Source organism: Amblyraja radiata, chromosome 1 (genome assembly GCF_010909765.2).
Source record: "Amblyraja radiata isolate CabotCenter1 chromosome 1, sAmbRad1.1.pri, whole genome shotgun sequence".
In the NCBI taxonomy this organism is placed as follows: domain Eukaryota; kingdom Metazoa; phylum Chordata; class Chondrichthyes; order Rajiformes; family Rajidae; genus Amblyraja; species Amblyraja radiata.
In genome coordinates, this window is record NC_045956.1 from 32,510,239 (window position 1) to 32,524,229 (window position 13,991).

General features: G+C 44.6%; 1 protein-coding gene across 7 annotated transcripts in view; it reads left to right on the forward strand.

The window, feature by feature from the left end:
* uso1 (USO1 vesicle transport factor) overlaps positions 1-13,991 on the forward strand; it is a 113,742-nt gene that overhangs the window by 45,079 nt on the left and 54,672 nt on the right. For all 7 annotated transcript variants that reach the window (XM_033020104.1, XM_033020123.1, XM_033020075.1 and 4 more), the window contains 2 exons: positions 5,432-5,572; positions 11,904-11,992. In XM_033020104.1, the coding sequence (XP_032875995.1) occupies positions 5,432-5,572; positions 11,904-11,992 (230 nt within the window). The remainder of the gene's footprint in view (positions 1-5,431; positions 5,573-11,903; positions 11,993-13,991) is intronic.

The following is a 13,991-nucleotide window of genomic DNA, read 5'->3' on the forward strand; positions in this document are numbered from 1 at the left end:
TTTAAATTAATTTACAGAACTTAAAATTGTTTCTGCAAACGTTCCAGGTTTCATTACTGGTTTATTATAAAATAATTGGAATGTTTTCCCCTCCAGACCATCCTGCTGCCTTGAGGATTTGGTCCATTGGTACATCCAACTGTATTGCTGCCGATGTAGATGCAGCCCTGGTGGAAAGAGATTTTATAATATTAGTATCCACCCCAGCCTGTGTTAGCACCTGTTTCAGCCATCTTGAGATGGTCTGGACCGTCACTCTTGGTGTGGTTGCTAGTGGCTGACCAAAATGTGCCTTTTCATTGTCTCTTAGGATATTCGTTTTCTCCATGTATAACGACAGATGTCTTACTATACACAGACGGTCATCTGTTGGGTATGACCTAATTGTATATTGAGGCCTGCTGATCCCTTTCTGTTCTGCTTACTAACTCATAAATATGAAACGTAATATTTTCTGTTGAGGAAGTCATGTTGTCCAGTCTAGTTTTTGCAGTGACTGTATCCTCTGTGCCGTGACCAATACCATTAGCATGACTGTTTTAATGTCAGTCTGTGTAGGGACAGAACTGTTGCTGGAGACCAATTCCTGAGCATCTTCAGGATTATTCTTACATCCCATATTTGGGAATATCTGGTTCTTGGGGATAGTATTAAAAATTCCCCTCATAAGTTTTGTACCATTGGGTGAGTCCCAACAGTGTAATGCTCTGTCCCCTGCCATAGGTAAGTCGATAGGGCACTTCTGGCACAGTTGATGGCACTGTAACTGAGCCCCTCATCATAATGGAGGCCTGCCAGATATTCCAGAACAGACGGGATGTTCATGTCTCTGATACCATGTTTGATACCACTGGGAACCATGGTTGTGTAGGCCAATCGGGTACTACCAACACCAGATGCAGAGTCTTGTTGTATTTCCTTAATACCCGACTGATGAGGCAGGAAAAGGAGGGAATGCGTAAATAAACAATTCCCCCACCCCCATGTTCCCATGAAACATAATTCGATAACTGGTGGTTAAGTCTGGATGCGAATAAATCGATATCTGGTGTTCCATATTTGCTGTGATATCAGCAAATACTATTTTATTCAACATCCATTTGGTGTTTTCATTAAATTTGCGTTACCTGGTGTCTGCCACTGAATTTAGTCTTCCTGGTAGGTAAGTGGCTGATATCCAAATATCTCTCTGGATACACCATTGCCAAATTGTATAGCCAGATTGTCACATGATGTTGATTTGTTTCCACCCTGTGGTCAATGTATGCTACCACGGTGGTATTGGTATTGGTGGCTCCCCACCCAAGTGCACTGGCATCAGTTTGTAGTACCATGGAAGGGTTACTGACAATGATTGGACTGGAACAAAGCCAGATGTTATCTATCCACCATTTTAGTTCCATTTTAGCTTGATTGGTAGTTTCACAGATCTGTCAAAGTGACCTGCATAATTTAGAGTGCTTGTATTTTGCTCTCTGTAAGTTTTGCTAATGTAGAGGTCCAAATTGTGTGGCTGGAAAGGCAGCCATCATTATGCCAATTACTTTTGCTACCAATCTGATGGATGGTTTGCTGATGTCAGTGAGGTTATTGCAAGCCTCTATTAAATCTCTAGCCTTTCCCTTAGGCAGAGTCACTGACATGTGAACTGAGTCAATGGTGAAACCCCAGATAGTCCATAGTAGTGGAAGGCGTTAGTTTAAATTTAACTGGATGAAAAATTAATCCCAGTTTTCCAAATAACTTATTTGTGGCTGTTACAGTTTGTTTGGCCAATTCCAAAGTTTTGCCCACAATGAGTATGTCATCTAAATATGCCATGACCCCATGTGTGTACGTTTCCGTAGAAACGCTAGGGCTGGTTTCAAAATTTTTGTGAAACAGCCTGGGGCTGATGATAACCCATTTAGCAGTGCTTTATACTGTCAGAGTTGTCCCATCCAGTTGAATTTTAAGTAACAACTGTGGTCACCTCGTATAGGCACTGAATAGTAAGCCTTTTAAATCGATGCTGGCCATTGAAGTAACCTTTGGAAATTAATTGTTAAGTAGTAACAAAGGTATCTATTTTGTCAGATCTATGATGATGCGATAACCATCATCTTTTTTGTTTTTGATAAATATATTGGACACGAATTCTAATGGTTCGTGTTGAGTTTTCTCAATTACACCTTTTATGTAAAGCCGCTTCAGTTCAGCTTGCGCTTTTGATTTTCCTTTATCAGAAGGCACGAACATTCGGTTCAGTATATGTTGAACTGGAGGGCTGTACTTGTATATAAACTCTATTGCATACCCCTGGATACTGCTTTAGATGTAACTATCGGTTGTTATCATGCTCCATGCATTCAGAAAAGAGTGTAATCTCCACCCAATCTCCGTGCTCCCTGTATATTGTAGGGAACCAGACCCACCTACCTCCATAGTTACCAGTGGCAGGTTTACTTTTTGTAGGTTCTTCGCTGCTGTTGTCTCACTGGGTCTGGATTTTCGGTTTGGTTGGCGTTGGAGGTCCCCGCATCTTCCAAGAAGGCCGGCCTGGGCCATGGCCTAAAAAGACTCATGTTTTGGGTACCGGACCTTCGAGCTTTCACCAGTTCTGCTGGTGGGTGCGTGGGGGTGCTGTCTTTGGCCGTAGTGGGTTCCAGTAGGTTCTCTTGTTCCTGCACCCCCTGCACACTTGTCTTTCCTTCTGCGGACCCCTCTTCCAGGTCAGCCCAGAACTGACCCGCAGTGCTCCCCTCTGATGAGGTAGAAGCACTGTGCAGCCCTTCAAGAGGTACTGCTGTGGGTTTATCATAGGGCCCACAGTGACCCGACTCCATCTCCCGGAGTCTGTCACGTTGGAGCAAAGCTCCATACACCGCTCCATCTGGCTCCAGCGCTCTCAGGCGCTGGCCGCCCGCGGTTGTTCAAAGTCGGACTCCTCTGAGTCCACGACCTTGTTTGTTTTGTGTCTAGCCTTTCCGCCCGGCCGCGTGGATCTGGCCAGTGCGGAGGCGACATCGGGCACAGCTGATCCCACTATCGGTGATCCGAGTGCCGCTGGCTGCTGCTGGCTGCCCGCTGCTCCGCGGTCCTCCTTCTCCAGCTTTGTCCTTACTGCCCTTCCGTGGAGTGGATATGGCCGGTGTGGAGGCGACATCGGGCACAGCTGATCCCATCTAGCCCACCGGCTTTGTCGCAGCCCGTTGGTTTCTCCACCTGCAATCAGCATGGTAAAAACACAAAAAGACCGCAGCTCTTACCTGCAGGTCCAGGTTAAAATTGTCGCTACGGGTGAACGTCGTTCCACCCCGTCTGCTGCCGTTATTGACTTGTCCAAAAGTCAACGGCCCCATTTAAATAGTCTCCCGCCCGGCCCTGGTGTTCTGGCCGGCGCGGGACCAAAAGTCGGCACAGCTGATCCCTTACGGGGCTTGTGCCTTCAGCTGCTGCTGGCTCCCGCAACTTCGCGGTCTTCCCCAGCCAGCTTCCTAGCAGCACTTGTGGACACTATTTGGTCCAGCTTCCCCCCCTGTGAAACCAGCGCGGGGAACATTAGTTTTGCTTCCCTCTCCCGCCCGGCCCGGTGCGGGAGTGAGTCGGGAGCGAAAGTCGGGCACAGCTGTTCCCATTACGGGAGATTAGCGTGCCTTTGGCTGCTGCTGCCGGCTGCCCGCAACTCCGCGGTCCTCCCCCGCCAGCTCTCCCGCAGCCTTCATGGATCCGGTCCATGTCTCCACCTAAAAGGTAAGTGGAAGGAACGCAGAGTCTTCTTACCTGCTGTTCCCGACTTTCAAATTCTGGAACGCAGAGTCTCCTTACCTGCTGTTCCTGGCTTTCAAATTTTGCCGCAAGGGGAACATCGTTCCCCCTTGCTGTGACTTGTTGCAATGCGTGTAGCGATATGACACGCATGCGTCCTGGCGGGGTTCTTCACGTAGTCACTCACGTGACTCCGAAGTAAAATAGGAACCTGAGTGGTAACTTTTTTACACAAAGGGTGGTAGGTGTATGGAATGAGCCACCGGAGGAGGTAGTTGAGGCAGGGACTATCACAAAGTTTAAGAAACATTTCAACAGGTACATGGAAAGGATCGGTTGAGAGAGATATGGGTCTAGTTTAGTGTAGATGGGGCATGTTGGTTGGCATAGGCAAGTTTTCACGCTGCATGACTCTAATTAATATCCAAGGGAGAAGTCAACCCACACTTTACGAGGCCTTATTTGGATCATCTGGAATATTGTGAGCAGTTTTAGGCTATAATGTTGTGGGAGGGATGTGTCAGCATTTGAGAAAGTACAGTGCAGGTTTACAAGAATTTACAACGTTTACCTGGACTGAGTTTCATGATGAGGAGAGTATGGAGAAACTCAGATATAAAGAACTGCAGAATTAAAGAACTGCAGATGCTGGGTTATGGAGAAACCAGAAACCTAGTGGCACTACTGGAATTTAGGAAGTTTGAACATGATTTGATTGGTTTTCTAGATATTTTGCCATTTGGATCATTAGTTGAGGAGAAACTGTGCAGGTTGGTGGGCAATCTTGAAGTGGTAAATATTTAAATTTGCTGGCTACTTGGTTTCTTGTTCCTCCAAAATATTCCAAATGGAATTTAAACTGGAAGTGGTACCTCATGGTGGTACTCCATCTCCCCCCTCCACCACACCTCTCTCCCCTTCCCCTCTCTCCTCCCCTCCCCCACCCCTCTCTCCTCCCCCTCTCCATCTCCCTCTCCTCACTCCTCACCCCTCTCCCTCTCCCCCCCCTCCTTGTAGGAGTGAGTTGTGATACTTGCACAATAATAAAACAATAGTAACTCTTCCCCACATAAGCTTACAACACTTGTGTTAATTTAACATTTGAAATTTTTAATTTGCTGCAATGATATGGATGTGGTCATCCTCCCTGCTAAAGATCCCAGGGACTAATGACATTGTACATGACCGCTATAGACTGTAAGGTTCATGCCTCTAAATGAGGGGCAAGTCTTTCGAATGCACTGCTAATTTATGAATCCTCCCACCCAGTTGTTGGCCAAGGTTGAGCTATGGTATATCCCCTTAATTATCAGTCTGCATTTTCTTTAGCTGAAATATGGATGCTTCTTTTGCCAAACAAAAAATCATTCACAGCTGCATGGTAAAAATCTAACAGTCCCCCATGTCCAGGGGCAGATTCCTTTGATTAGTCAATGGTAGTGCATGATAATACATATAAGAAAAAGTTGATGTTGAACGTCATGTGCCTGGCAGGTAATATCAGATGCACAAACTTGTCAAACTCGAATTAATTGCTATGTGAAAGACTGACTGAATTTTAGGTGCATATATTTCCTGCATGTTGCAAAATATGGCAGGCTGATAATGCATTCCATAAAGACATCTGGACATTTTTTCCCCTCTTGCAAACTTAAGCCAATGTTGTCCTATTTCTAATCTCTAGCTGGTGAGAGTGCTGGTGTCTCCAGTGAATCCCCCTGGAGCTACAAGCACTTGTCAGAAGTCGGCATTCCAGTGCGGCTTGTTGCAACAGTTGTGCACCATCTTGATGGCAACAGGAGTTCCTGCTGATATTCTCACTGAGGTGAGTTGCATGCAACGTCATAGCAAAAATATATAATTTGGCCTAGCAGCTCTGTGTCGGAGTTTATGCTGCACATCAACCCCCTTCCACCTTGAGTTGCCCAGTTGGACATTCTCTTCATTCTGTTTTTCTTTTTCTCATAAAATGTATGTATTGCATACAATGCATGTATTAAGTATAGAAGTTGGGAGGTCATGTTACAATTGTATAAGATATTGGTGAGGCCTCAGTTCAGTTTATTGTTACATGTACTGAGGAACAGTGAAAAGCTTTTGTTGCGTGCTAACCAGTCAGACTATACACAATTACAATTGAGCCATTTACAGTGTGTAACTGTGGAGCGATTGTAATATGTGATTGTAGATATGCATCTGTGGCTAGCACGCAGATAGTCGCCTGGGTTGGGCGCCATCTTGGAAGCTGAGTTCTTGGCGGTAAGTTTAGAGATGCATCATGGAAATAGGCCCCTCCGCCCACCGGGTCCACGCCTACTCGTGACTCCCACATATCAACACCATCACACACACCAGGGACAATTCACGACTTCCACCCAAGCCAATCAATCTACAACCCTGCTCGTCCTTGGCACCTTTAGAGTATTGTGTTCAGTTTTGGTCATCATGTTAGAGGAAAGATGCCAAGCTGGAAAGAGTGCAGAGAAAATTTACGAGTATGTTGCCAGGACTCGAGGGCCTGAGCTATAGGGAGAAGTTGAGCAGTCTAGGACTTTATTTCTTGGAGCGCAGGAGGATGCCGGGTGATCTTATAGAGGTGTACAAAGGTAGTCAAAAATGCTGGATAAACTCAGCGGGTGAGGCAGCATCTATGGAGCGAAGGAATAGGTGACGTTGCTGGTCGAGACCCTTCTTCGGACTGATGTGGGGGTGGGGGGGGCGGGAACAAGAAAGGAAGAGGCAGACAGTAGGCTGTGGGAGAGCTGGGGAGGGGAAGGAGGGAGAACGCAAGGACTACCTGAAATTGTAGAAGTCAATGTTCATACCGCTGGGGTGAAACTGCCCAAGCGAAATATAAGGCGCTGCTCCAATTTGTGGTGGGACTCACTCTGGCCATGGAGGAGGCCCAGGACAGAAAGGTTGGATTCGGAATGGGAGGGGGAGTTGAAGTGCTGAGCCATCGGGAGATCAGGTTTGTTAATGCGAACTGAGTGGAGGTGATGGGCAAAGTGATCGCCAAGCTTACGCTTGGTCTCACCGATGTAGAGCAGTTGACACATAGAACAGCGGATGCAATAGATGAGATTGGAGGAGGTGCAGGTGAACCTCTGCCTCACCTGGAAAGATTTATAGAGGTGTACAAAGGTATGAGAGGAATAGATCAGGTAGACGCACAGTCTCTTGCCCAGAGTAGGAGAATCGAGAACCAGAGGGCATAAGTTTAGGGTGAGGGGCTAAAGTATTAATAGGAACCTGAAGGGTAACTTTTTTACACAAAGAGTGGTGGGTATATGGAGCGAGCTGCCGGAGGAGGTAGTTGAGGCAGGTATGATCATAACATTTAAGAGGCATTTGGACAGGTACAGTAATAAGATTGGGATAGAGGATTGTGGGTCCAGTGTAGATGGGGCATATTGGTCAACGGTGGGATTAGTGTAGATGGGGCATATTGATCAGCGTGGGCAAGTTGGACCGAAGAGGCTGTCTCCACGCTGTATGACTCTATGCACTTTTATGCTGGGTTTTCAACAATTTCCTCCAGTCGGTTAGCTTCAACTCGCTTATGCATTTGTGAGTTCCACATGGTCCACCTAATGAGGTTTCTCCTGAATTCTCATGTGTTTATTTGGGACCCTTTAAAGATCTATAGATTTATAGCCGCCCTGTCAAACCCTCGCATCATCTTAAAACTCTCAGGTACAAGTATAAGTTTAGTTTAGTTTATTGTCAGGTGTACCGAGTTTCAATGAAAAGCTTTTTTGCAATAAATATTGTGGTACAATGTACAATTATTGATGTGGCAGCACCTCTGCAAACGCCAGAATGAGATCAACTTATCGAAAGCAATAATGGTAACTTGCTATGTGTGCAGTGATAAGATGTGAGAAGGTATTTAATAATTTTTCTGCACAAAATATTCAAAGCAATAAAAGCAAAATATTAAGTTTTCGGTTAACCTGCAATATGCAGCATGTTGCTATTAAATTCTTTAATTGCCATTGACAGCAGGTGTAACTTAATTTTGCCATTGTGTTACTGAAACTGTTCCAAGTGCTGTGCAGAAACACCAAGAGGGTATTGTAGCTCCATATTCCCAGTACTTGTAGTGTGGTCCTGCACTAAGCAGATGAATGACAGACTTTCCTTCGAGCAGGAGTCAGAACCAGCTTGGTTATTCTTTGATAGTCACCGAGAATTTAAAACGTGGTCCAATTTAAAACAGATGCTGTACTTCAGAGTCATTTAAAAGACATTTGAACAGGTACATGGACAGGAAAGGTTTGAAGGGCCAGATGCAGGCAACTGGGACTAGGTCGGCATAAATGACATGGTCAGAAGAGTCTGTTTCCTTGCTTCGATGACCGACAGATAGCTGAGAGGGATTTTCTCAAATTATTTTTTTGATTAAAAGTAGTCAGAGTTTTATTTTGGCTCTAATGTGTTTTTGAAGTGGGAATATTTGATATTAAGGCTGGGCAGTTGGAAAAGAAATGTTCTGTTGCATTTTATTAACTACAGTATTCGTGCATCTATAATGTCTCTGCAAACTTCCATTAGTTCAAATTGCTGCATTGCCAAAACATTTTCATGTAGGTTTCTTGCCGTCTCAGAATCCTACCTTTAGCTAATTTGATTTGCTTCACAAGATATCCAGTTTCCTGGTATAATAAATCCAGTAGAACCAGGCATGATCTCAGCTGTACTGCTGAAGACTCCACTTTGAGAGCTAGATGTGCTAGACAAGTTATTCTAGAATAGGTAGATCAGTTTTAACCTGGCAGTGCGGGACCACAACCCATTTATTTGCGAGGCGCAGTTAGTGCACTGCCAATCACAGCAGGCTGGTGGAAAGTAGCATCAACAGTGCTATCCAGCAGTACAGTGGGCAACACAGTGGTGCTGCAGAAGAGTTGTTGGCTTACAGCGTCATGGACCCGCATTCGATTCTAACTACGAGTGCTGTCTGAATGGAGTTTGCACGGTCTCCTTGTGACCTTGTGGGTTTCCTCAGCGCTCCAGTTTCCTCCCACACTCCAAAGATGTGTGGGTTTATGGGTTAATTGGCCTCTGTAAATTGTCCATAGTATGTAGGATAGAACTAGTGTTTAGGTGATCATTGATCGGCATGGACTCGATGGGTCAAAGCCTGTTTCCACGCTGTATCACTAAACTAAACTATTTGCTAATAGCCTGGCCGCCAATGGGTAGTCTTGGTTTTGCCAGGACCACTCAATCCCCAGACTTCATTACAACCTTGGCTTAAACATGGACAAGAGGTGAATCTTGTGCGGATGATGTTTAGTGTAGTTTAGTTTGGAGATACAGTGCAGAAACAAGCCCTTCAGTCCACCGAGTCCGCACCAACCAGCAATCCCCGCACACAATACAATAATACCGTTTATTTGTCATTTGAACCTCACATGAAGTTCAAACGAAATTTGGTTTCTGCAGTCATACAAGAAAAGAACCAAGACACACACCAACACAATTTACACAAACATCCATCACAGTGAATCTCCTCCTCACTGTGATGGAAGGCAAAGTCTTGTCTCTCTCCTGCTCTCCATTCCTCTCCCGAAGTCAAAGCCCCCGGCGGGCGCTAGCAAGTCCCACGGCCATTTAAAGCCACGCACACTACCCTACACACAATTTACATTTATACCAAACCCATTAACCTGCAAACATCTACGTCTTTGGAGCGTGGGAGGAAACCGAAGATCTCGGAGAAAACCCACGTGGGTCACGGGAAGAGCGTACAAACTCCGTACAGACAGCACCCTGCAGTCGGGATCAAACCCGGGTTTTTGGCACTGCAAGCGCTGTAAGGCAGCAACTCTACCGTTGTGCCACCGTGCCACCCATGTTCATGTCTGATGATCATGAACCAAGAATGATATAGAGAGAGCCCTGGTAAAACTGGTCAATGGCCATCTATGATTCATTGACCATTGTCACATCTTGCACAAAGCAAGATGGTTGGGATTGTCAGAGGTAATCCCAGCACCATATTTGTTCATCCTTTTCAAGGGCAGGTGCGATGAATAATTATCTTGTTAGTGATGGCCTTACTCTGTAAATGAATGAAGGAAAAGCAACACCAAGCAACATCCAATTATTCAACAAGCTCCCATAAAACACAGCAAGACAATGCTCAGCTGATCTGATTAAATTTATTAAATTGATGAAGTGCGAGGGGAAACTGGCCAGGAATATAAAGAAGGACAGTAAAAGCTTCTTTAGATATGTTAAGGGAAAAAAAGTAGCAAACTCAAATGTGAGTCCCTTGAAGGCAGACACGGGTGAAATTATTATGGGGAACAAGGAAATGGCAGAAATGTTGAACAGGCACTTCGGATCTGTCTTCACTAAGGAAGGCACAAACAATCTCCCAGATGTACTGGAGGACAGAGGATCTAAGGGGGTAGAACATTTCATTAGGCGAGAAATAGTATTGGATAGGCTAATGGGACTGAAGGATGATAAATCCCCTGGGCCGGATGGTCTGCATCCCAGGGTCCTCAGGGAGGTGGCTCTAGAAATAGTGAACGCATTGGTGATCATTTTCCAATGTTCAATAGATTCAGGATCAGTTCCTGTGGATTGGAGGATACCTAATTTTATCCCACTTATCAAGAAAGGAGGGAGAGAGAAAACGGGGAATTACAGACCAGTTAGCCTGACCGGTGGTGGGAAAGATGCTGGAGTCAATTATTAAAGAGGTAATAATGGGGCATTTGGATAGCAGTACAAGGATTAGTCCAAGTTAACATGAATTTATGAAAGGGAAATCATGCTTGACTAATCTTCTTGAATTTTTTGACGATGTGACAAGTAAAATAGATGAAGGGGTGCCAGTGTATGTAGTGTATCTAGACTTTCAGAAAGCCTTTGATAAGGTCCCGCACGGGAGACTGGTGACTAAAATTAGAGCACATGGTATTGGGGGTAGGGTGTTGACATGGATAGAAAATTGGTTGGCAGACAGGAAGCAAAGAGTAGGAGTGAACGGGTCCTTTTCAGAATGGCAGACAGTGGCGAGTGGAATGCCGCAAGGCTCGGTGTTGGGGCCGCAACTGTTTACCATATATATTAATGATTTGGAAGAGGGAATTAGGAGCAACACTAGCAAGTTTGTGGATGACACAAAACTGGGTGGCAGTGTGAACTGTGAAGAGGATGTTAGGAGGTTGCAGGGTGACCTGGACAGGTTGAGTGAGTGGGCAGATGCATGGCAGATTCAGTATAATATAGATAAATGTGAGGTTATCCATTTTGGCGGCAAAAACAAGGGGGCAGATTATTATCTCAATGGGGTTAGGTAAGGGGGAGGTGCAGCGAGACCTGGGCGTCCTTGTGCACCAGTCACTGAAAGTTGGCATGAAGGTACAGCAGGCAGTGAAGAAAGCTAGTGGAATGTTGGCCTTAATAACAAGAGGATTTCAGTATAGGAGTAAAGAGGTTCTTCTGCAGTTGTATAGGGCCCTGGTAAGACCACATCTGGAGTATTGTGTACAGTTTTGGTCTCCTAATTTGAGGAAGGACATCCTTGTGATTGAGGCAGTGCAACATAGGTTCACGAGATTGATCCCTGGAATGGCGGGACTGTCTTATGAGGAAAGATTGAAAAGACTAGGCTTATATTCACTGGAGTTTAGAAGGATGAGGGGGTCTCTTATAGAAACATATAAAATTATAAAAGGACTGGACAAGCTAGATGCAGGAAAAATGTTCCCAATGTTGGGCGAGTCCAGAACCAGGGGCCACAGTCTTAGAATAAAGGGGAAGCCATTCAAGACTGAGGTGAGAAAAAACTTTTTCATCCAGAGAGTTGTGAATTTGTGGAATTCCCTGCCACAGACGGCAGTGGAGGCCAAATCACTGGATGGATTTAAGAGAGAGTCAGATAGAGCTCTAGGGGCTGGTGGAATCAAGGGATATGGGGAGAAGGCAGGCACGGGTTATTGATTGGGGACGATCAGCCATGATCACAATGAATGGCGGTGCTGGCTCGAAGGGCCGAATGGCCTCCTCCTGCAACTATTTTCTATGTTTCTATTAAATGAGGGGCGAGTATTTTGTTGCATGAATCAGTTACACTTGCCATTTATTGTACCTGTGATCTCTGATTTTTGCCTTTTGCTTTTCTGTTTATTTAGACCATTAACACAGTATCTGAGGTTATCCGAGGTTCCCAGGTAAACCAGGATTACTTTGCTTCAGTGAATGCACCTTCCAATCCACCAAGGTAAAATGAAAAGAACTATTTTGTGGGACAGTGTGCCCATCCTCAATCTCCATAGCTTGTTAATATTGATCTCTGCAGGGGCAAAAGCAGTTTCAAGCTGCTGCTCTTCTGTAATGTTATTGAATCTTGGAATGTGTTTAGCATGTAAAACAGAAGCGAGCGAGCCCACCAGACCACCATGTCTGCTGACCATGTTTCTAATCTAAACTGCCTGCATGTGGTCTGCTCCCTATCTCTTCATGTGCCTTTCTAAAAGCCCCTCTTAAACTTTGCGTCTTCTACCTCCCCAGGCAGAGCGTCTATTCACTTCCCACTCTGGGTATATAAAACAAAATTGTCATCTTTAAACTTCTCCCCTCTCGGCTTAAACCTACTCCCTCTAGTATTTGGCATTCCCACCTGGGGTGGGGGGGGGGGGGGGAAGACCGATTATCCATTCATAAACTCCATACCATTATCAATGCTGCCACTGAACTTGAGAGGATGGGTCCCACACTCAACATCCACTCGATAAAGGCCTTGCCCCTGCTACATCACACTGCCCTTTGATATAAAGGTTCACAGCGCAAAGCTGGAAAACATGGACTCATTTCTATATTTTGGAGCCATCCTTTGGTGACGGTAGGGTGATGCAATTTGCCATTGTACCACCTTTGACTGTTATAGGACAGGGATATTTAAAGGTCAGGATCTCAGACCAAAGAGTAAACTTGAGGACACTATTTCTCTATTTTGGCTAACGTAAATGCAAGTCTGCCGTTTCCAGATGCAATAAATAACACAAAATGTTGTCAGTCAGGCAGAACTTTTGACAAACTCTGGACATGAATCTTTAAATGCCTCTTTCTACAGTGATGTTGCCCAATCTGATGAGTTTTTCCAATATATCAGATTTCAAGTAACTGCATATTTTTTTAATTTTCGCATTTGCAAATTCAAATCAACCCAAGAATTGAACATTTTGTCTTTTTTTTCAAATGGTGCTGTGTGCCCAGTTTTCTGTATTAACTCAATTCTGATTGCATTTATCAGTCCCTGTTATTAATATAAGGCCTTTCATTGCAAATGCAAATAGACAATAGACAATAGGTGCAAGAATAGGCCATTCGGCCCTTTGAGCCAGCACCACCATTCAATGTGATCATAGCTCATCATTCACAATCAGTACCCCGTTCTAGTCTTCTCCCCATATCCCCTGACTCCGCTATCTAGCTGTCTCTTGAAAGTATCCAGAGAACCGGCCTCCACTGCAATCTGAGGCAGAGAATTCCACAGACTCAATGATTAATTTCAACGTATGCGGTATGCAGCGGTCTCTCATCACCTCACTGAGTTATGTGCCCATATAACTGTTATATATATCGATCTCCTATCTTTCCCCTCTCATCTCAAACCTTTGTCCTCTGGTTCTTGGTTTCCCCTACCTTGGGAAAAACACTCTGTGCATTCACCCTATGTATTTCCCTCATGGTTTTATTCACCTTGATAAGATCACCTCCTCACCTCTAATTGCATCTAATTAGAATGACATTTGAAGGACAATTCTTCTATTTAAATTTGACCTCTTTGTTCCAGCACTGGTGTGGTGTACAAAGTTGAAATTTTACCCATCCACCTAAAATATTTTCCAGAATGTCTTTTGAATTTTTTTTTTAAACTCTTACAACATGCAAATTATATTGTTTCATATGCAAATCATGTTGTTCGCTGACTTATCTGATTGATGGAATTCTGTCATTTCACATTGATGGAATGTGCAAATCTTAGACAAAAGAATGAAAGGTTTGGGCCAAACGGGACTCGCTTAGATGGAACAGTTTGGTTAGCATTGACAAGTTGGGCCAAAGGGTCTGTTTCGGTGCTCTATGACTCCATCCCAAATTTTGAAAATAGTACCTGTGTTGTTCACATGTCACTGAAGCAGAAGACCTCACAGGGTGATATTTTGAACTTGACCAATTTTGTTTTACTAACTATTTTTGATTCCAAAGCCAGTGTG